Below are 22084 nucleotides of genomic sequence, written 5' to 3' on the forward strand. Positions count from 1 at the left end.
ACCCCAAGAGAAAACGTGAAAAGGCAAAGCAATGAATTTGGGCTTAAAGCTGGGGTAGGAGAGCCTGGTGCCTGGCAGGGCCCACAGCCCCTTGGGGTTGGCTTGGTTGGTCTTTTGTTGTTTTGATTTGTTTTTTTAAGCAATCATTCATGAGATTTGTCGTCAGCCACCAGTGTGGGCCGTGAACACAAGGGCCACGTGTGTAGGTAAGTGACCATACACAGTGTGGCGGTGTTGGTGTTTTTTTTTTTCCCCCCCTTTTACTTTTTTTTTTTGTAAAAGAAAAATGCTTTTTTAAAAACCGTAATCTGTGGATGAAATCGAAGCTGGAGCCCCCTGGAGCCTTCAGCCTAAGCACCTCATGGGACTAGGAACCCTGATTCCTGCTTGGCACCAGGCAGTGCTTTTAAAGAAATTGCTCTCTAACCAGGATTGTAACAAGAGTGTAAATACTATTTCCGAGTTGAAAGTTGATGGTGCAAATATGTATATAATGTACTGTATTTTTACAATGATCGCCGCATGACTACCCAGCCCCTTTTGTACTCCGCATCTGTCTTCCAGAAACTCACCTGCCTCTTCTCCTGTGGTCTCTTAATCCAATAATTGTATTACTGCCAATAAAGGATGCAGTTATTTTAAAGCCTGCCAGCCCTAGTCTCTGTGCTGCCCATACCTCCCCTGGCCTGAGGGAGAAGCAGAGGAAGGTGGGGTGGGCTGGGCACAGGTGAAACCTGTAGACTTCTTACCAGCAGAAAGTTAGAAAAGTGGATCTGTGGCTCAAGTGGTAGAGCACCCACCAGTCTTGAGCAGAAAAAGCTAAGGGACAGTGCAAGAAAGAAACATCCTTTCTGGCATTCACATTAGTACTGTTTTCTCACTAGTGTAAACCTTTTTGGTAGCCAATGTGTAAAATGCACCTCAAGTACTTTCAGTTCACACTAAAGCCTATTGATTATAGGAATGTCATACTGTTTTTATTTCTAGCTGTCCCTCCCTCTCCCCCCACACTACCAGGGCTTGAACTCTGGGCCTTAGGCTTGCTTACCTTTTTTTTTTTTTTTGGGTCCAGTCGTGGGGCTTGTACTCTGGGCCTGGGCGCTGTCCCTCAGCTCTTCAGCTCAAGGCTATCGCTCTACCACTTGAGCCACAGCACCACTTCCGGCTTTTTTCTTTTTGCTTATGTGGTGCTGAGGAATCGAACCCAGGGCCTCAAGCATGCAAGGCAAGTGCTCTACCACTGAGCCACCTTCCCAGCCCATTGCTTACCTTGATTGGCTGGTGCTCTGTTGCTTGAGCCAGGCCTTCAGCATTTGTAGGTTTTGGTTTCTCTTTTTCTGCTAGTTAATTAGTGCTGAGTCTCTTAGACTTTTCTGCCTGGGCTGGATTCAAACTATGGATGGTCCTCAGACCAAAATAGGTTTTTTGTTTTTGTTTTTGCCAGTCTTGGGGCTTGAACTCAAGACCTGGGCACTGTCCCTGAGCTTCTTATGTTCAAGGCTAGCTCTCTACCACTTAAGCCACAAGCGCCACTTCCAGTGTTTTCTATGTATGCGGTACTGAAGAACCAAACCCAGGGCTTCGTGCATGCTAGGTAGGTAAGCACTGTACCACTAAGCCACATTCCCAGCCCAAATTGGTATTTTATTTTGTCAGTTGTGGGGCTCTTAACTCAGGGGCCTGGGCACTGTCCCTGAGTGGCATTCTGCCACTTGAGCCACAGCACCACTCAAATAGGTATTTTAAAGAAAGAAATATGGGGAGAATAAAGCGGGGGTTGTGGGGGAAGAGAGAGTGGTTCACACCTGTAATCCCAGCTACTCAGGAGGCTGAGAACTGAGGATCGTAATTGGAAGCCAGATCAGGCAGGAAATACCACGAGACTCATACCTTAACCACCAGAAGACCGGAAGTGGTACCGCTCTGGCCTTGGAAAAAGCCTAGGGATAGCACCCAGGCCCTGAGTTCAAGTCCCATGACAACAACAACAACACAAGTGGGGGGGAAAACTGTAAGACTGAACAGGAATACAAGGAAATAGTATTCATAATCTCTCCTTGGCGAGATTACTGATGAAACTTGCTAGGCTCCACTACGTTTTGCAAGGTTCTACGTTAATAATCGAGTTTTCCAGCCGTTGGAAGTAAAGTTAAAAACTTCAAGTCCCAGGAGACACCGCGCCACGGGCTTCTGACGACCAACCTTTCCCGGACGCAATCGTCTCTGGGATTCGTAGTCTAGCTACAAGAGCAAGGTAGGACGCACACTACCGGCATAGATGACAAAGGTGGGAGTCATTGCCATTTTGACCAATGTGCAGTGTCCGCCGGGTATGAGTGACGGAGACACAAACCAATAGGAACGCTGCGCAGCCTGAGTGATGTGCACGACAGCCTACGAGTGATCCGTGGGGCGGGACAGCGCGCAGTGGCCCTTAGTGCGAACCATGGGAGGCGGCTGGTGGTGGGTTCGGGCCGCCCGCCTGGCCCGACTCCGCTTCCGGGGGTCGCTGCTGCCACCTCAGCGGCCCCGGAGCGGGGGTGCCCGGGGGTCCTTCGCCCCCGGCCACGGCCCCCGCGCCGGGGCTTCGCCACCCCCAGTGTCCGAACTGGACCGCGCAGACGCTTGGCTCCTCCGAAAGGCGCACGAGACAGGTCTGTGGAGGGGCTGGGGTCTCCAGGAGGAGGCGAGCGGGCTGCGGGGTGGCCTGGCAGCGGCCACGGACAAACAAGCACCCTGGTTGCGCCACCTCCCAACGGGGCCGGGGCTCGGCAGGGACGTGGAAACGCAGAGGAGCTGGTTGCAAGGGCGCGGGCTGTCCGCCTGGGGCGCGCGGGCTTGCCGGGAGGAGGTGGGACTGGATTAATGGGGTGCAGCTGGGCTGGGGGCGGGTGGCTGGATGGGATTTGCCCTGCCTGCATGAGAGAGAGGCTCCCGGGGGCCGCCGAGAGTGCGGGTCCGTCCGGCTTGCAGAGGCGACCGCTGCGCGGGGCGTGTGGCTCCCCGCACTGATGGGCAAGCTCCTGATTGGAGACGGGCACAGCCAATAGAACAAGAGATGCCAGCTGATTGGAGGGACAGGCGTCACGGCCTGGCGCGGATTGGTTTAACACTGGTGCTGGGACCAGCCCGTTGGCATCACCTAGGCCTTGAGCGAGGGGAGATGTGGATAGGGGGAGGACGCCCACCCCTGCTGGGAGAGGGTAGCGTTTAGAAGGAAGGTGTGTGTGGGGGGGGGGGGGGGAGCTGGAGAGAAACGTGTGTAGGGGAAACTGGCCCGGAGGTCTACACGAGGGTCTCCCTCTCTCTCTCCCCCCCACCCCCAATTTGACTTGGGTGCTGTTCCTTAGCTCCACTCAAGGCTGGTGTTTTACCATTTGAGCCACACCTCCACTTCTGGCTTTTTGTTAGCTCATTGGAGATCATAGTCTCACAGACTTTTCTACCCAGGCTGGCTCAGATCTCAGCCTTCTGAATGGTTAGGATTTCAGGTGTGAGCCATGAGCGCCTGACCGTCTTATTAAATCTTTGCAGAATTTGGGGGAAGAGGGGATCAAATGAGGTTAAAAGATTTCCAGGTGGGACTACAGGGGTCTTCCTAGGAGAGGTGAGGCTGCCTCTTGACTGGATGGATGGAGGGGACTTGGATGATCTGGGGTGAGGTGGGGTGGGGTGGGAGGCAGTCTGGAGCAGGCAGTGTTTGCCCTGACCACAGTCCATTCTCCCTCCCGCAGCCTTCCTCTCCTGGTTCCGCAATGGCCTTCTGGCCTCTGGGATCGGGGTCATCTCCTTCATGCAGAGTGACATGGGCCGGGAAGCAGCCTACGGTGAGTGCAGAACCGCTCTGGTGTCACCTCCCATAAACGAATGGGGAATGGGGAGACCCTCATCCCGGGGTAGACTGTTTCATGCCTCCCCCAGTTGTGTATGTTAAACCCTCTTCTCTTCCCCCACCATGTCCCCATGGGCATTGGTCCCAGCTGAGGGGGTGGCCCAGACTTAGCTTTGGGACTCCCCATTCCATTTTCTCAAACATGGGGATTCCAGTCCCTCACATACGCCTGCCCCTCCACCTCCAGGCTTGTCCTGGCTCCCAGAAGCCACCCTTAAGTCCCTGATTCATTCCATGCTAGTGTCCTTGGCTCTGAGCTTATGCTCCTCTCTCCCATGGATTTGCATGCCCCCCCCCCCTTGTGCCCACTGATTTCACCCCCATTGACTGCGCTCCCTCTTTCCCTCTAGGATTTTTCCTGCTGGGTGGCCTGTGTGTGGTGTGGGGCAGCGCCTCTTACGCCGTGGGCCTGGCCTCACTGCGGGGACCCATGCAGCTGACCCTGGGGGGCGCAGCAGCAGGCATGGGGGCTGTGCTGGCCGCCAGTCTGCTCTGGGCTTGTGCTGTGGGCCTCTACATGGGCCAGCTTGAGCTGGACGTGGAGCTGGTGCCTGAGGACGAGGGGACGAGCACCACTGAAGGCCGAGATGAAGCAGGCCGGCCGCCACCCGAGTAAGCCACGGGGTGAAGACCAGCTGGGCACTGGCTGGCCCGGGCTGGAGCACTGGGACATTAAAACTTGAGCCTTCGCCCACCCTGGTTGTGGTAGTGCTTCCGTGTACTTGGAGGGGAGGACCAGGGGGAGGTGAGCCAGATGCAGACAGGGACCCTGACATCCCCAAGAGGAGCAGGTGTTTAATTCTCCAGACCAGATGCAGGCCTGGGCCTAGGGTGGGGTGCAGCGCGGCCCTCCCAAGTCCAGTCTTTAGTCCCCCTTCCGCTGCACCCTGGCCCCCGCGGGCCCGGGGTAGGGCAGGCCAAGGGAGGGATAGAAGGCATCAGGGAGCCCTGGCCCTGGGCCCAGCCTCTGCAGGTGTGGGTACATGAGGCCCAGCTCGGCGGGGCCATAGCGGATGGCACCAATGCCTCCCGGCGTGCACAGGAAGCCCGCGTGGAGGAGGGCGGGTGCAGGGTCCCCGGGAGGCGCCAGGCCCCATGACCGCACTGGGTCCAGCTTTGGCGCTCCCGCGCGGATAACCGATGTGAACTCGGGTCGTGGGGGGGCCGCAGGCTCCTCATCTGTGCTGTCCTCAGAGCCCCTCCTTTCCTTGGGGCCCGGCTCCACTTTGATGCGTTTGCCCCTGACCGGTGGGGTCTCGTCCTCGGTGGGGGTAGCCTGCTCCCCGTCCTCCGGAGGGGCCCCCTCTGCAGGAGGAGCGCTCTGAAAGCCCTCGGCCACATGCTGCTGGTGGCTTCCACTCCACACAGCCCGAGTAGCCAAGGCTGCGGGGCTTGCGGGGCAGGCGGGGCGGGCCTACCTGCGGGCTCTGGCTCTGGGCTGGGCGGGTTCTCGCAGGCCACACTGGCCGGAAGCTGGAAGGCATCCAGAGGGGTCTGGCCGCCTTCTGCATGGCTGAGGACAAGAGAATGAGACTGAGCCGGGGGTCTCAGTCTCAGCAGAGGGTAGGCTCCCGCCCTGTTATTCCTCTTCCCTCCACTGTACCCCACCAGCAAACACAGCGTGTGTGCCCGTTTCCCGACCTACAAACTGCAAGCTGGTTCCTAAGAAGGCAGCTTGAGGGGTCACCAGGCACCTCCAGCTCATCCCCCCCCCCTGCCAGGGACTCCTCTGTCTCTAGCAAGCAACACTGCCTCACCCCAGGTCCCTGATCTTTTTCCCCCAATCCTGCAATGGAGTCGAGAGTCTTGCACCTGCTAGCTAGGCAAGTGTTCTGCCACTCGAACCCCAGCCCAACCCTTTTGTGTGTATTCTGCTTTTCACCCTGGGCTGGCCTCAAATTCCTCCTGCCTTCATCTCCTGGGTGCTGGGATTACAAGCAGGCACCACCATGCCTGGCTTTTGGCTATTCTCTCCATGTTTGCAGGACCGTTCCCTGAAGGTCCTTGTGCTGGGATCCTTGAGAGGCAACTGGCGGTGCAGTGGTGCTCACCTGAGCACGTGGCTGACCCACAGCACGTGGTGCTCCCCTGGGCTCTTCCCATTCCCAGCCACAGTGGCCACGGACTGCAGCCACACGAAGCCCCCAGCTCGCTGCAGCCAGCGGTAATAACCAGTCACCACCTGACCCTTGTCCAGCACTGGGCCCAGCCCAGGGACGAGCAAAGACCAGAAGGACAGGGTAAGGGCAAAGCAGAGAGAGAGAGAGGTGGAGGGGAAGAGATAGGTGGGGAGGAAAGGAAAGATGAGCGGGGTGGGGGGGGAACAGGTGGAAGGAAAAGGGGAGAAAGACAAAAGTAGAGAGGGAGACAGCCAGTCAGAGAAAACTGGGACCCCAGCAGCCAGGCCTCCTGCATTGACAGGGGGAGTCAGGAAAGACCTCCCCTGTCCTCTTTGCATCCCCCCCCCCAATTCTGCACCACTGCCCAGTCTCCTGGCTGTCCCTCTATGTGGAATTAAACCCCTGGAGCTTTAGGTACAGCAGGAGCAACCATGGTCAGCCCTAGAGGATGGGGAACTGGGGACCAGGGGAGACCAGAGAGAATATATAGTCTACAGGGTGGTGGGTGGGGACCGAGGTGTCTCACGGTCCAGGTGGCTCTGGCGAATCCTGCTTGCATCCTGTCCATGAACAAACTGGTAACAGCTGCGGCCCACCAGCTCGGAGGGGCCCAGGTCCATGTGGTCGCTCACCCTAGGGAGGCCAGAGAGGAGGGAGGAGGTGCTGGGGAGCACGGATGGGGAGACCAACAGAGCTGGCTCCCAGGACCCAAGCTCTTGCTCTGTAGTACCCTGGGCCTCGGTTTACCTCTCTATAAAATGGACATAACGTTTCTATTCTGGCAGTTCTGGGAGTTGAACCTGCACTGCACTCCTCTCCCTCGCTAACCCTTGTTTGCTTTAGTTATTTTCTGAATAGGGCTTAAGCTACAACCCTATTAGGAGTTCCTTACAGTCGCCATTAGAGGCACAACCATCTCTGCTCAGCTCTATTGGTCGAGGTGAGGTCTCCACAGCTTTTTCCCTGGGTGAGCCTCCAGCCTGTGTCCTTGCAGGCTACGAACCAGCCACTGCCTAGAAACCACTTCATCCTTGAACCCTTCCCCGGGTGCCGCAGAAGGGAGGCCGCGCTGTGGAGACCCCCGAGAGGAACTGGGGAGGGGCTGGGCCTCCCTCGATTCCCACCGGGCCTGGCAGCTTCTCCGCCACCCTTAAGGCCCCATCCAAGCCGATGGGGCGCGGGCCAGGCCTCAGCCGCCGCGCCCGCTGCGGAGGCCCACCCGGCCCCGGCCCCGCCACTCCCAGCCCCCTACCTGCTCTCACAGGCGAGGATGGTGAGACCCAGGCTGAGGCGGAACACCACCATGTGTCCGTGGAGAGGCAGCTCGGCCAGCGGGGCTGGGGGCAGCGCGTGGCCCAGAGCCACCAGGCCCAGGGCGCGGGCGCGCAGCCGCCCAGTCACATGGATGACCTGCCGGGCCAGTGGGGGGAAAGGTGGGGCCAGCGCGGTGGGCGTGGTTATGGAAATGAAGACGGGGCCAGTGCGCGGTGGGCGGGGTTATGGAAACGAAGACGGGGCCAGCGCGGTGGGCGTGGTTATGGAAAGGAAGGCGGGACCAGTGCACGGTGGGCGGGGTTATGGAAATAAAGACGGGGCCAGTGCGGTGGGCGTGGTTATGGAAATGAAGGCGGGGCCAGTGCGGGGGGCGTGGTTGTTGAAATGAAGGCGGGGCCAGCGCGGTGGGCGTGGTTATGGAAAGGAAGGCGGGGCCAGTGCGTGGTGGGCGTGGCCGGGGAGCAGGCGTGGCTCCTGGTCGCTTGGTCCCCCGCAGGCCCTGTGGCTTGGGCCCGGGGTGGCAGCTCCCTGACCCGTTCCCCCCCACCCGCCCTGAACCTGGCGGGGTTCAATCTCCGGGGCAAATCGGAGCGCACACCCACCTTGTACCCTGAGGCCTTCACGTGCAGGCCCCTCTTGGTGAGCGTGGACTTCATGCGGACAAAGAAGGAACGCTCCTGCGCCCGGGCAGGAGGGCGCGCCCCGGAGGGGCGGGGCTCTGCGCAGAGGGGCCGGCGCTGTGGGGTCCTGCCGGGACCCCGCCCGCCCGCAGCTCCATCCGGAGACACCTGGGGGGGCCCTCGCGTCCCCTCCCCGCCCGGGGCCTGGCCAGGTCTCTGGGAAGCCGCCCCTCGCTCGCCCACCCCGTCCCCCACTGGACCCCGGGTGGCTGAGGCTTCTTCCCAGAGCAGGGCTTGGCACAGAGTGGGCGCATGGGGAGCTGCAACACTAAAGTCACAAATCCAGAATGTTCTATAAGCTCCGGGATACAGGGGTCTCCTAAAATCCACACGACTGACCCCCACGTCAAAACCACAGTCCCCACGTTGCGAACCCCCAAGCTTGTGAGCATTGCTGTCGGAAGGCTCGCATGACTGGCGTGTCAAGAACCCCAACATAGTAGAATCCTGTTTACAGGAGACGGCCTCAGGCCCTGCATTTCAGGGCTCAAAGATGAGAGTCTCCAGTGCCCCCAATTCCACCCACCATGGGGTGGAAGTTTCTACTGAAGCACAAACCTGGGCTGCATCGAACTCGAACTTTCAACAGCTGTGTGATCTAGGGCAACTAACTTGACCTCTCTGGGCTGTACCTCATTTCCATCTGTTTACCAGACGATCGCTCCCAGCCCGGTGCAATTTGAACGCCCTCAGCCCCCCTGCCTCTTTTCTCCCTTAGCAGCCGGAGGGAGGCCTTCCAAATCTCAGATCGTGGGGAGCCTGACTTTTCTAAGGCACAATTAGCACAAGTCAACCCGCTCCGCCTGGACCTGGACCCGGATCTGTTTCCACAAACATTTGCTTTTGCCCGGAGAGCCGGGCTCTGGGCTGTCCACCCCCAGGCCTCGCTCCTCGGGGTGTCCGGGAGTTACCGATCTCAGGCCGGTCGGCCAGCGAGGAGGAGGAGGAGGAGGAGGCCGAGGAGGCGGCGGAAGGCGGGGTGGGCGGCGCGGGGGTCCGGGCCTGCAGCCCCAGCTGCTCCAGCACCTCCGAGTGGTCCCCGGGGTGGATGTAGTCGAAGACGCTGCTGCCCGTCAGCTCCACCTGCCGGCGGCCGCGGGGAAGGCGGGACGGTGAGCTGCGCCCGGACCGCAGGGCACTTCCTACCCGACGTGGGCTTCTTATAAAAACATCCTTAAAGGAGGCAAGCTTAGGCGCCTCTCTCTGCCTACTCTGATCCCATGATCTGCCCCTGATGCTTCTAATAAGAAGGGCCTGGCTCAAACCAAATCTTGGAAAAACTCAAACCCTTAAGTGAGACACATTAAAGCCTAACTCCCAGTCCCCCCTGGGGGGGGGGTCTTCCCTCTCTCCACTTCCCTCAGCCCAGTCCCCATCTCCCCACCCCCCACGGTGACCTGGACTTCTGCCCCTTGTTCACTGTCCCCTCTCCCAGTGACAGACCTGCCTCGCTTGGTTCAGAGCCCCTCCCCGCTCCCACGGCCTCCGCACCCCGCCCGGCATGCCACATTCACTGAAGCTCCCCGCTTCTTTCCCTGCCACCACCCTTCAAAGCTGATCACAAATACCACATTTTCAGTGGACTGCATTTCCCAACTGCCCAAAATGTGGAAATGATAAAGCGATCTTCCATTGCTCTGCTCAAATTGCCCTCCTACTCCAGGAAGATGAACTGCGCTGGCCGCCATGTAGGGGGTCCAAAGAACACACTTTGGGAACCCACAGATTCTGTCTCTGTCCCCCTCCTTGTTTTTCTACCCCATGCTGGATTAGTGAGGTCAATCACAGTGAGGATGACGGCGGGATCGGGATCGGGGTCCGGGGGCCTTACCTGTGAGAGTCCCAGGTATATGGAGACTGTTTCTGAGATGTAGAGGAATTTTCCATCCTGGTTCAAGGCAAACACGAAGCCATCCAAGGACTGGAGTCGTGAGAAAGCAGCCGACCAGTGGGAAAACAGGCTCTGAAATTGGGGCTCCGCCTGCAGCGGGTTGGTCTGGGGATGCTGGGCTGCGGTGGCTCATGGAAAAGGGCAGCCGCCAGGGTAGGAGAGGCAGGACAAGCATGCGGTGCAACTTTGGGCTAGGTGGGGAATTGATGCAGGAGACGTGGGTGCAGTTCCAGGGGGCGGCCACGAGGGGGGAAGCCAGGGAGCCACGGGCCAGGCTGTTCCCGGCTGTGGCCACCGGGGGGCAGCAGGAAGCAACAGGCAGGGGTTGTTCCCGCTTCTGACCACCAGGAGCCAGCAAGGAGTGATGGCTCAAGCTCTTCCCGGGCACGACCACGAGGTGGCAGCAAAGAACAGCGGGGAAAGGGTGGTTCTCGTTTTTGGCCACAAGGGGACAGCACGGAGCAGAAGGCCAAGCTGTTCCGCAGCGCGACCACCAGAGGGCAGCACAGAACAGCAGGTCGGTCTGTTCCCGCGAGCGGCCGCCAGGGAGCAGCAAGGAGCAGCTGGTCGGGGCAGGGCCTCACCTGCAGGATGTGCGCCCCCAGGTGTTGTTCAAAGACCTCGGAGACGAGCGCCGTGGCGCTCCGCCGGCCTGGGGCTGGGGACAGAGCGAAGGATGGGGCCGTGGCCGGCGCCTGGCCCGCACAGGCACAGAGCCTATAAATAATCCCCTTTTGTTTTTGGTGCTACTGGGATTTGAACTCATGGCCTCCCTCTTGCTACGTGCAAGGGCTCTGGCACTTGAGTCGGTGTTCCTTCCCCTGTGCCCCAGGCTTCAGCCACTGTGGTCACCAGAAACTCGGGCGCCGTGTGGAGCAGGGCTGGGGTGGGGGAGACAGGGAAACTTGCATCCAGAGACAGGTGCAGGCGCCTTCCTTCCTGCACGGATTGGCTGCACAAAAGCGACCTCCAGCCCTCCTGTTCCCAGGTGACGGGCACGGCCCGGCCTGCCCCGGACCGGGCTCCCAGTCTCGGGGTGGACAAATGACAGTCCCAGGACCGCCTCCATGATGTCCAGGGCTGGGCCACGGCTGCGATCCCGAGGATCGCAGTTGCAAGCCAGCCTGGGCAGGAAGGTCCGGGACTCCGTCTCCCAGGAACTAGGGAAAAGCTGTACTTTGGAGGCGTGAGTCAAATGGTAGAGCACCAGCTAAGCACACAAGTCAAGATCAAGCCCCGGTGCCAGGAAAGACAAAACAACAGAAGGCACCAAATGACAGAGAGGCCGTGCTCCCCTTCACCCGGGGTTCGGGGTTCCAGACCAGGTGTCGGGGGTTGGCCAAGCCCCGGAGGCCCTGGGCCCCCCTGGCCCCTAACTGAGACCCGGAAGCCCTGGAGAGGCAGGCGCGGGACTCCGGGGCACGCGGCTCCGTAAGGGCCTGCAGCCCGCAAGGCTCAGAGCTCAGGCGGGGCCTTGGCCTCCCCGTGCCTCAGTTTCCCTTTCTGCCTCGTGGGAGGCGTCCCTCTGCCAGGACTGTGGCTGTGACCCCGGGCCTGTCCCGAGGCCCCAGGCCCTGCCCCAGCCGCCCCCCCCCACCATGTCGAGGCTGCGCCTCAAACCTGGGACCCCCCCACTCCTGCTCCCGCTGGCGGATCCTGGAACAATGGCTGCGGGGGGCCGGCGGGGACCCCTCCCCCAGACGCCGCTCAAGCATCCCGGTGACAGACTGGAACAATGCGGCCCGCTAATTGTGGCAATTTTCCCTGTCATTTCTGCTAATTCCTTCATTTTCCCTCTCACAGGATCAGCCCGGGTCAGAGCGAGCGGCTGCAATTAACAGCATTAATGGGGTGCGCGTGGGGGTGGGGTGCGGTGGGGGAGGGCCCCCAGCCCCTGTGACCGGGAGCCCCGGCTTGGTCAGTGGACCTCACAGATCCCTTCACCCCGGCCCCCCCCACGGCACCCGGGGTCTCCCGCCCCCTCCCCGCTGCACCTTCCCCGGACCCCCCCCATGATGGGCGCCCGCCACTCCGTGTCCACCCCCTGCTGGAGACCCCGTGGGGTCTCCAGGCTGCCCCAGGGCCTTTGCACTTGTGGTCTGGATGGTCGTGCGGGGGAGGAGGCGGGGGGGGGCCGCGCGTGGCGTCCCCCCCGACCGGTGGCTCCGGTCAGATTCGGGCTGGGGGCGGGGCAGGGGGCGTGGGGCCCAGGCTGTGCCGCCCTCAGGTGCCCCCCTCCGGCCTCGCGCGGGACAATGGCGCCCCGCACGCACCAGGCTGCGTGGCTGCGGTAATGACAGTAATCAGCGTCCCGCCAGTCAATCCCCTAATCACCGCGTCGCTGGGTTTCAATTTGAATGGTGATTTATTGCGAGCTTAATCAATGCGTCTTCTCCCCGCCCCCCGACGGGGCAGGGGGGGTCGGGGCCCGGGGCCCCTCAGGACACCCCGCTCCCGCTGGGTCCCCGCGGCCCGGGGGGCGGGGCGGGGTCACCCCGCTTCCCACACGGCCTGCGGGTCACAGCGTGGGGACCACGCCGCCTCCCCGTTCCCCTCCCTTCCTGGTGATCCACCACCTGAACCACAGCCCCACTCCGGCTTTGTGTTTCGGGCATTACGAGGCGGGAGGCGGAGGCTCTGGCTTTCCCGCCCCGAGCCGGGGTGAGGGGCGGGGCCTCGCCGGGGCGGGGCTGGAGTTGGTTCTGAGCGCAGCGCGGGGGGATCGGCGCGGGGATGGGGGGCCGGCGCGGGGAGGGGGGGGCGCGGGGAGGGGGGGCCTGCGCTGGGAGGGAAGGGACGCGGGGAGGGGGGGGGCGCGGGGAGGGGGGGCCGGCGCGGGGAGGGGGGGGCGCGGGGAGGGGGGGCCGGCGCTGGGAGGGAAGGGACGCGGGGAGGGGGGGCGCGGGGAGGGGGGGCCGGCGCTGGGAGGGAGGGGGCGCGGGGAGGGGGGGCGCGGGGAGGGGGGGCACGGGGAGGGGGGGCGCGGGGAGGGGGGGCCGGCGCTGGGAGGGAGGGGACGCGGGGATGGGGGGACGCGGGGATGGGGGGCCCGGCGCGGGGAGGGGGGCGCGGGGAGGGGGGCCCGGCGCGGGGAGGGGGGCGCGGGGAGGGGGGCCCGGCGCGGGGAGGGGGGCGCGGGGAGGGGGTGGGGCCCGGCGCGGGGAGGGGGGCGCGGGGATGGGGGGCCCGGCGCGGGGAGGGGGGCCCGGCGCGGGGAGGGGGGCCCGGCGCGGGGAGGGGGGGCCCGGCGCGGGGAGGGGGCCGGCGCGGGGAGGGGGGGCCCGGCGCGGGGAGGGGGGCCCGGCGCGGGGAGGGGGGGCCCGGCGCGGGGAGGGGGCCCGGCGCGGGGAGGGGGGCGCGGGGAGGGGGGCCCGGCGCGGGGAGGGGGCCCGGCGCGGGGAGGGGGGGCGGCCGCCCGCACCCGCGTGGCCCGAGGCCCCGGCGTCACCAACTTCTGGCGAAGTCCCCCCGACTCGGTCGGCCCAGCGCGGGACGGGGCCCCCGCGGCCGGCGCACGCGCGCCGCACTCACCGAGGCCGGCGGGCGGCCCCACGGCCCGCAGCCCCCAGGGCGGCGCCCCGAGCGCGGCGAAGCGGCGCAGGCGGAGGAAGCTGACGCTGAGGCGCACGACCGACGCCTTGTCCAGCTGGCCGGAGATGGCGCCGGGCAGCGGCAGCAGCCGGGCCAGCTCGAAGAACTCCAGGTTCTCCTTCCCGCGCCGGGAGCGCGCCGCGTTGCGGGACTTCTCCTTGCGCTGCGCCTGCAGGCTGGGCGGGCGGCGCGGAGGAGGCGTCACGGGGGCGGCGGGGCGGGCGGGAAGGCCAGGCCGGCCTCCGAGGGCCGGGGAGCCCCGAGGACGGGGTGCAGGAGCTGGGGCGCGGGCGAGTGCGGATCCGCGCCCGGGTCGGGGTCAGGGATCACCGGCTGCGGACCGGGAGAGACAGCAGCGACGCCGAGGGCGGGGCCAACTCCCGGGGCGGGGCCACAGGTAGAGGGGCGTGGCCACACGAGAGTGGGCGTGCCCCGTGGAGGAGGGGGCGTGGTCTGTGCCGAGGGCGGGGCCTGGGCGGGGCTTTGCTCACCAGGGTCCGGGTGGGGCCTTGACCATCAGCCCCGGTAGAAAGTCCCACGGGACGCCGGCGCCACCGCCTCCCCCGCACTTGACCTCGCCGCCGCCGCCGCTCCCGGGGAAGGGGGTCGCCATGTCCGCGGGGCTGGGGGCGTTGGGGTTCAGGCGGGTTCGGAGACTGGCGTCTCCTGCCGTGGGAGAGAGAGTCCGAGGCGGCTGTCAGGGTTCTCGAGGGGGTGGTGCGGGGAGACCCTTCCAGGGACACTGAGGTCCGGGCGCGGAGCTGCCTCAGTTTCCCCACTTCTCGAGGCCCGGGTGTGGAAGCGGGCGTTGGGCCCCGGGGCTGGCGCTCCGGGTGAGGGTGAGGACGTGCCCCGCCGCCGCCTCCCCCGCGCCGCCCGCCAGCGCGCCCGCCTCCCCCGCGCCGGGCCGGCTCCCGCATACCAATGGGCGCACGCGGCGCGCATACGGATCGGACCGGCCCGCGCTGCGTGCCGAGCATGCCCAAGCCCGCCCGGGGCGCGCGCCGCGCCGGGGCCCGGGCGCGCCCGGCCCCAGCCCCCCGCCCCGGGGCCGCCCCCCGAGCCCACCCCAGCGTCCGGCGCCTGAGCCGGCGGCGCCCCTACTCCCCAGGCTGGACCAAGAAGGTGGGAAGGGGGAACAGGACGGGGACCCCCCTCCCCCCGAGTCCCACCCAGGGAGCACCCCAGACCTCGGGGTGGTGCCGAATCTCGGCCATGGAAACTTCCTCCGTGAAGCCCTCGGCGTGGGAGCCCCGCTGCAGCCCGAGGGCGCCCCAGCAGGGCTCTGACACTTGGGGCCCAGGTGTCGGCGTGTCCGGGGCCTCGGGGGCGGCTCGCCCGAGTCTCCCGGGGTTAGGCGTCCGGGGCGCCCCTGCCCCAGGACCCAGGCTGTCCCCAAGCGTCCCCGGCCAGGTGTCCAGCTGCCCAGGCTCCGGCGTCCAGGTTCCCCGGCTCTGTCTCCCCAGGATCCAAACAGTCACGTACCCCTTTCCGGGCCCTGGGTACCGGCGCCCGGTAAACCCCGACCCCCGGACACAGGGCTCCAGCCGTCCATCCCTGAAGGACCCAGGAGTCTCCCCCTTCCCCTCTTGCCAAACATCCCGGGGTCCCCTTCCCGCCGACCTTCCAACCTGGTTACCTGGCGGCGGAGCGGACTCGGGGCGCGGCGTAGAGCCGGCCAGGAGGCGCCGAGGGGCCGCTCCATAGACCCCGGGGCGCGCGGGGCGAGCGGGGCGCGCGGCTGGGCGCCGGGCTCCGGGCTCCGGGCGCCCTGGGCGGCCTCGCACACTTGGAGACCTCGGACAGCGCCGACGGCGGGGCGGGGCCTGCGGGAGCCCCGCCCCCAGCCCCGCCCCGCTCCCGGGCCTCTCCCAGAGGCGGGGCGGCGTTTGGAGGCCCACCGCGGAGTGTGGGGGGGGAGTCCGAGCCCCCTCACCCAACATTGGGGAGCCCCGAACCAGCAGCTCAGCGGGAGCCTCACCCCCGGAGTCCCCGCACCCCTTCCGCACACCCTTCCTCAGGGCGGGCACTTCACGTCCCTGCCTCCTATTCCAGGGGAGAATTTCGGGGTGTCAGAACAACCCCAACAAAGCTGGGGCCCGGCACCCCGGCCCTTACCTCTGCCTCCAGGACAGGACTTGGCGTCTTTTTCTCCAGATGTCAGGGCCCTGGGGTTTTGACCCCGGGCTGTTTCCGGGGCTGGGACCCCAACCTCCAGAGGCTTCACACATCATCAGTGTGCGCAAATGAGCCTTCCTCCTTGGATTCCAGGTCGTCCATCTCCCCGCGGCCGCACCGGCACTCCCACCGCCGGCCCGGGGTGTTCTCTGGCTGCCTGGCGTGCCGATGTGCGCCCTCAGGAGACTCCAGAGGGGGGAACAAAAATGGGATGGAGGTCTGGAGGAGGTAGGATTCCCAGAGAACATGGGCAGCATCTCTGGACAGGTGGAGAAACTGAGTCACACAGCTTTGCTGGCTCAGGAGCATATCAGCAATAACAGGAAGTGCCCATTTTCCATAGCAAGGTGTGGACTTTCTCCTCTCTGTCTCTGTCTTGGCTGTAGTGGCATTTAAACTTAAGGTCTTGCTACTTAGGTGCTCTACTACCTGAGCCACATTCCCTAGTCCTTTTGCATTCGTTTTGTCGGTGTGTGTGTGTGTGTGTGTTGCCAGGGTTGGTCTTGAACTGTAATCCTGCTATCCATGCCTCCTGAATAGCTGGAATTACAGGTGTGACCCACCATGCTCAGCTTGAATGAGACTCTATTTTGGATCCATTTTTTAGTGAGAAAATGAAATGAAGAGGCTATAAAGTGTGATGGTGATGGTGTCTCAGCTCATCCCCAGAGACTTGGGTGCCAGCAGAGGGATCCAAGCTTTGATATCGGCTTCTGCCCTAATGACCACTTCCTGGCCCTGTGCTGTGGAGGCTGAATTGTTCAAGCCCGAGTAATGGGGCTTGAACTTGGGACCTGGGCACTATCCCTTAACTTCTTCACTTAAGGCTAGCACTTTACCACTTGAACCACAGCTCCACTTATAACTTTCCAGGAGTTAATTGGAGATGAGAGTCTCAGAGACTTTTTCCTCATGTGGCTTCAAACTGATCCCCAGGGCTGGAAATGTGGCTTAGTGGTAGAGTGCCTGCCTAGCATGCATGAAGCCCTGGGTTCGATTCCTCAGCACCACATAAACAGAAAAAGCTGGAAGTGGTGCTATGGCTCAAGTGGTAAAGTGCTAGTCTTTTTTTTTTTTTTTTTTGTCAGTGGTGAGGCTTAAACTCTGGGCTTGGGCGCTGTCCCTGCGCTCTTCAGCTCAAGGCAAGCACTCTACTCCTTAAGCCTTAGCACCACTTCTGATTTTCTAGTGGTTTATTGGAGATAAGAGTCTCACAGACTTTCCTGCCTGGGCTGGCTTTGAACCTCGATCATCAGATCTCAGCCTCCTGAATAGCTAGGATTACAGGCGTGAGCCACAGGTGCCCTGCTAGAGTGCTAGTCTTAAGCAAAAGGAACTCAGGGACAGGGGCTGGGAAGGTGGCTTAGTGGTGGAGTGTTTGCCTCGCAAGCATGAGGCTCTGAGTTCAATTCCTCAGCACCACCTAAGCAGAAAATGCTGGAAGTGGCTCTGTGGTTCATGTGGTAGAACGCTCACCTTGAGCTGAAGAGCTGAGGGACAGCGCCCAGGCCGAGTTCAAGCCCCACAACCAACAATAACAACAAAAAAGAAACAGATCCGGGTGCCCGTGGCTCACGCCTGTAATCCTGGCTTCTCAGGAGGCTGAGATCTGAGGGTTGCGGTTCAAAGCCAGCCCGGGCAGGAAAGTCCGTGAGACCCTTATCTCCAATAAACCACTAGAAAACTGGAAGCGGCGCTGTGGCTCAAGTGGTAGAGCACTTGCCTTGAGCTGAAGAGTGCAAGTACAGCGCCTAAGCCCAGAGTTCAAGCCCACAACTGACAAAAAATATCCTCAAAAACTTAGGGACAAAGCTCAGTCCCCAAATTCAAGCCCCAGGACTGGCAAAACAAAACAGTAATCCTCAGATCTCAGCCTCCTGCGTAGCTAGGATTACAGGTGTGAGCCACCCAGCTGTTTTTGAGTCACACCCCCAATCCTTTTGCTTTTAGTTGGTGTGACTGGTCTCAGTATGTCACCCAGCCTGGCCGGGAACTGGTGATCCTCTCGCCTCAGCCTCTCAAGTGCATGTACCACTATGAACAGTTTAAGATCATTCTCCTATCCTATTGAGACCAATGTGGCCTGGCCCCTGACCTGTTGACTGAGGATAAAATAATTGTATGGATGATGGATGGACAAATGGATACACTAATAGAAATATTCTGCCAGTCTGCCCCAGGGACACTGCAAGTCCATCTTGCCCCATTCCCAGTCCTAATTTTGCTTTCTTCACAACCAACCAACCAACCAACCAATCTAGTCTCTGTCACACACACCCACCCCTCCCAGGAGTGATGCTCTTCTGCCCCCTAGTGGCCATCTGGAGAAATGCAGTGCATTCTCCAGTCTCCATTGGCTGGGGCTGGGGGCTGATGTCATGTCAACCCCAGAGTCAGGGGTGGGGTTCACTCTGACCCACATGACCTTCAGCAAATTCTGTCCTCTTGGGCTCCAAGATTTCCAGAAGCTACCTATTGTCTCTATTCCTACTGTCCTGCTCCCCGCCCCCCACAACACCTAGAGAGGGGGCTCAGAACCATTCATTTTTCCTCTTGCTCCCACCCATCCCATCCACACTTGTTACTGGCTCCTGTTCATCCAACATGTTATGTGTAGCTTTTGCACTTTCACTGATATTAGGGTCCTGATGATTGAGCCCAGGGAAGTGTATGCAGTCTAGGCTGATGCTCTACCTCTTAAGCCATACCCCCAATCCCTTTGCTTTTACTTTGTGTTCCAGATAATGTTGTTTTGTTTTGTTGGTCATGGGGTTTGAACGCAGAGCCTGGGTGCAGTCCTTGAGCTTTTTTACTCAAGGCTAACACTCTACCACTTTGAGCCACAGCTCCAGTTCTGTGTTTTGGTTTTGTTTTGTTTTGTTTTTTTGGGTCTGGTCGTGAGGCCTGAACTCTGGGCCTGGGCGCTGTCCCTCAGCATTTCAGCTCAAGGCTAGCGCTCTACCACTTCAGCCACAGTGCCACTTCCAGCTTTTTTCTTTTTGCTTATGTGGTGCTGAGGAATCGAACCCAAGGCCTCAGGCATGCAAGGCAAGCGCTCTACCACTGAGCCACCTTCCCAGCCCTCCACTTCTGTTTTTTTCTGGTTGTTAATTGGAAATAAGTCTCACAGATTTTCTAGCCTGGGCTGGCTTTGAACTGTGATCCTTAGATTCAGCCTCCTGAATCGTTAGGATGAAAGGCGTGAGCCACCAGTGCCTGGCTTCAGATAGGGTTTTGAGCTACTCTTGAGCCACAATCCTTCTAGATCCACCTTTATTTCTGTTAGCTGGCATTACAGGCATACACTACCATATCCTTGTGTGTGTGTGTGTGTGTGTGTGTGTTTAGGCTCTTTAAGTTTGGCATCTCCCTGGTCACTGCTGCCCTGAAGTGTGGTCATTGGATGACCAGAGAGCCCTGCTCTCTGGGGCTCCCATCTCCGCCCATCCTGCCTGGCACCTGGCATGTTTGTTTGCTTGTTGCTGTGGTCTCTGACATAGCACATAGGGTGTCAGCCCTAGGTGGGTTTCTGTCCATGGCTGTGATCTCGAGTCTGGCACAAAGAAGTGCTTGTGAAGCCTGTGCTCAATGGGTGTTTACAGTGTGAATGAGAAGCACACCATAGAATGATCTGACAGAACTCTGATAAGCTTTTTCCCCCCCCCCCTTCAGTGCTGGGGCTGGAAACTCAGGCCTTCATTGCATCTGCTTGGCGAGGGTTCTACCACCAGCATCCCCAGCCCTTGGAAAAGTGAAGAAATGCATTTGGTGTAGATGTGGTGGTGTTGCTTTCCCCAGTAAATGTGAATCCCAGGAGAGGCGGAAGGGGAGGGAAGGGAAGGAGGCATTGCAGAGGGAGCAGCAGTAGCCAATGACATGAGGGTGGCTGGAAGCAGGGTGTCAGGAAAGGCTTCCTGAAAGCAGGGGCCCTGGTTGGCTCTGCCTGGCCTGACTCTGTTTCCCAAACTCCCTAACATGTGGGGAAAGGTGAATGACATTGGAGGTACACCCCAAAGGTCTGTCTGTCTCTGGTTGTGGGTAAGCCAGGAAGTTTGGCTCTGGTGTCACCATGGTGTCCCTGAGTGGAGAATCACAAGCAGGTGGGGACAAGCGTGGTCCTTGGGGTGGAGGTCTGCTTACAGATGGAGCTGCCAGGCAAAGCCGAAATGGTACCTTGCACAGCCTACATGTGGCCAAGGGCCCAAGAAGGATTGGGCTCTTGCTATTGGGCTCTTGCTGATGAGGGAGGGCAGGCACACCGGGAGCCACAAACCTGCCCCCAACAAACTGCTGAGGTGGGGGTCATGGTGGCTGAGAGATAGGATTGTCAGCACACACTGAACGCCATTTGGTAGGATGCAAACTGAAGCATTTGTGGGGCTCATGGAGCCCCCCAACCCAACAGATAAGGAGAGGGGTGAGGAGCCCCAGGCTTTGTAGCAGCTAGGGTCTGCTAGGCCAAGCTGAGACCTGGGTAGGAGACATTTTTGGCTGATGGAAATAGGAAAAGACCTGGACAGGATGGGCCGAGGGTAGGGGAAACTAAATGCCCTCAAAACGATTTGGGTTGATGTTGGGGAGTTGGATGAGAGGAGGAAAGCAGGTTGGTGCAGAGGTGGGGTGCTGGTGTCAAGTACTTGGACAAGTAGACACCTGTGTTCCTGGTGAAAAGCCTAAAGTAAACTAAGGGCTAGCTGCTATTGAGTGGTAATGGCTGCCTGGAGAGGCATTTGGAAGTCATCTTGTGGTGCGGCAATCTGCTAACCATGTCTGCTGGGGCCACCCATCAGGGAGCAGCATACTAAGTGAAGAGTTCTTGCTCTTGCTGTAGGTAGGCAAAGTCAAGATGAAGGACAGGGTGGGTGGGGAACAGTTGATGTGTGGTGAGCTTGAATGGGTGCCTGAGCTAGGAAGGGGGCAGAGAACACAGAAAGACTATGCTTGCAAATGACTTTGGGGTGCTGGCAGGCCACGTGGGGTGAGGGCGGAGCAGGGTAGCACAGACCTGGGCCTGGATCATGGGCAGAGGGAGGTAACAAGGCATGCCAGTGGTGGAGAGGTTCCTTGGGGAAAAGGGATATCCGAGAAGGGGGTCCCTGGTCTGGAGGCTGGCCAAGATGGTCCTATCACCTGGAGTCCAGGGACCTGACTGGCAGTGTGTGTGTGTGTGTGCAGGTCACAGGGGCATCAGCCCAGGGCTGGCAGGAGGGGTCTGGGGTGGGGTGGGGGAGAGGGGTGGTGGAGGGGGACAGTCTCTTCATCTCTCAGGCCTGGTTGCTTTTTTTTTTTTTTTTAACAAGATTGATTTATTAACTATAATACATGTCACATAAGGCCTTTTCTGTTTTTTACACCATTCCCATTGACACAAGTACAATACTTTGTAGCAAATACATGATTTTAAAAAACAAAACCAAACAAAAACACCTCAGTGAGAGATGCCTCAGCCTTGAGGGCTGACCATGCACTAATCAGGCAGGAGCCTCGAAACCCACAACCCCCGGCGTGTGAAAATAAAGAGAAGTCTGGAAATGAAGCCAACATTCCTAACACCAACTCGAAGAGCTCTTGGTGAGAGCCCCTAGGATACAAGAAATCATCGGTATACTTCTTTACATACAGTTCTTCACTTTCGCTGTGAAACAAAGTTTTGGGCACGCGGCCAGACTACTAACACATTTCAATACCATTCATGTGTTGTTTTTCGCAGGAAACTCAAAATATTTGTTAATTCAACGTAACATGAAAAACACAAGTACCAGAAAAATAAGCCGGCAGCAGCGCGGTTCCAGATCTTCAAACGACTTTTATTCCCATAAATCCCGACATTTCCTTTCGGTGTACACAGGGGACAGGACTCGCAATGCAAACAATAACTTAGGCCTGCTGGGCCCCGCGGGCAGCGCTGGGCGGACGCGGGTTCGGGCCTGCTCCGGCCGGGCAGTCCTTCCCTGCCCACGGCGTGGCCGTGTGGCCAGGGGCGAGGAGCCCTCCCGCGAGGGGTGGGGCGGGTGTGACGGAAGCCACGCCCCTCGGCCCCAGCTGGCAGTAAGCTGCGGGCTGCCAGCGGTGCTCTGGGGAACACGGTCCCCAGGAAGGCGGCGCAGTGGGCCCGCCCGGAGTGAAGCGGGGTCCGGGCGGCATGCTGCGCCCCCGTGGGCCCCAGCGCTGCCGTGACTCAGGCTCGGCCTAGAGCCGCGGGGAGGCGGGGCGGGCGAGAAGCGGCCAGCTGCGCTCCCGGCCTAGAAGCAGAGGCTTGGCACCCAGGGCGGCTCTGCACCGCGGGAAGGGCGGCACGCGCCTCCCTGCCATCCCGGCTCTCCACACGGGGCGGGCCCGCGGGGGAAACACGCACATGAACACATTGTACCTTGGGTTGGGTTCTGGGGTGGGGGGGACAGACTTGCAGGGGTGACTTAGTGTTTCAAGCACCTTGTCTTGTCAGGACGATGGCGAC

The 22084-nt window shown here is 61.0% G+C and overlaps 2 protein-coding genes across 2 annotated transcripts; one reads left to right on the forward strand and one right to left on the reverse strand.

Moving 5' to 3' along the window:
- The first annotated feature begins 2407 nt into the window (after nucleotides 1-2407).
- Tmem160 (transmembrane protein 160) lies at nucleotides 2408-4582 on the forward strand. The gene is made up of 3 exons (XM_042700346.1): nucleotides 2408-2654; nucleotides 3735-3827; nucleotides 4243-4582. Exons 1-3 carry the CDS (start codon nucleotides 2447-2449, stop codon nucleotides 4506-4508), a joined length of 567 nt encoding a protein of 188 aa, XP_042556280.1. The 5' UTR covers nucleotides 2408-2446; the 3' UTR covers nucleotides 4509-4582.
- A 65-nt stretch (nucleotides 4583-4647) lies between these two features.
- On the reverse strand, nucleotides 4648-14062 carry Npas1 (neuronal PAS domain protein 1). Its single transcript, XM_042700331.1, has 11 exons — nucleotides 13941-14062; nucleotides 13390-13625; nucleotides 10443-10516; nucleotides 9799-9888; nucleotides 8879-9050; nucleotides 7890-8005; nucleotides 7265-7422; nucleotides 6539-6645; nucleotides 5944-6091; nucleotides 5311-5405; nucleotides 4648-5197 (listed from the first exon to the last, which is right to left on the reverse strand). Exons 1-11 carry the CDS (start codon nucleotides 14060-14062, stop codon nucleotides 4758-4760), a joined length of 1758 nt encoding a protein of 585 aa, XP_042556265.1. The 3' UTR covers nucleotides 4648-4757.
- Nucleotides 14063-22084: the final 8022 nt, after the last annotated feature.

Source organism: Dipodomys spectabilis, unplaced genomic scaffold, assembly GCF_019054845.1.
Source record: "Dipodomys spectabilis isolate Male_0828 unplaced genomic scaffold, ASM1905484v1 ptg000266l, whole genome shotgun sequence".
Lineage (NCBI taxonomy): Eukaryota > Metazoa > Chordata > Mammalia > Rodentia > Heteromyidae > Dipodomys > Dipodomys spectabilis.

Coding starts and splice junctions, on each gene's coding strand:
- Tmem160 (XM_042700346.1), top strand. CDS start 2,447: ATGGGAGGCGGCTGGTGGTGGGTTCGGGCCGCCCGCCTGGCCCGACTC. Junction 2,655..3,734: donor CCGAAAGGCGCACGAGACAG/GTCTGTGGAGGG, acceptor TCCCTCCCGCAG/CCTTCCTCTCCTGGTTCCGC. Junction 3,828..4,242: donor GGGCCGGGAAGCAGCCTACG/GTGAGTGCAGAA, acceptor CTTTCCCTCTAG/GATTTTTCCTGCTGGGTGGC.
- Npas1 (XM_042700331.1), bottom strand. CDS start 14,062: ATGGCGACCCCCTTCCCCGGGAGCGGCGGCGGCGGCGAGGTCAAGTGC. Junction 9,051..9,798: donor TATACCTGGGACTCTCACAG/GTAAGGCCCCCG, acceptor GGCCGCCGGCAG/GTGGAGCTGACGGGCAGCAG. Junction 5,406..5,943: donor TGGGTCAGCCACGTGCTCAG/GTGAGCACCACT, acceptor TCTTGTCCTCAG/CCATGCAGAAGGCGGCCAGA.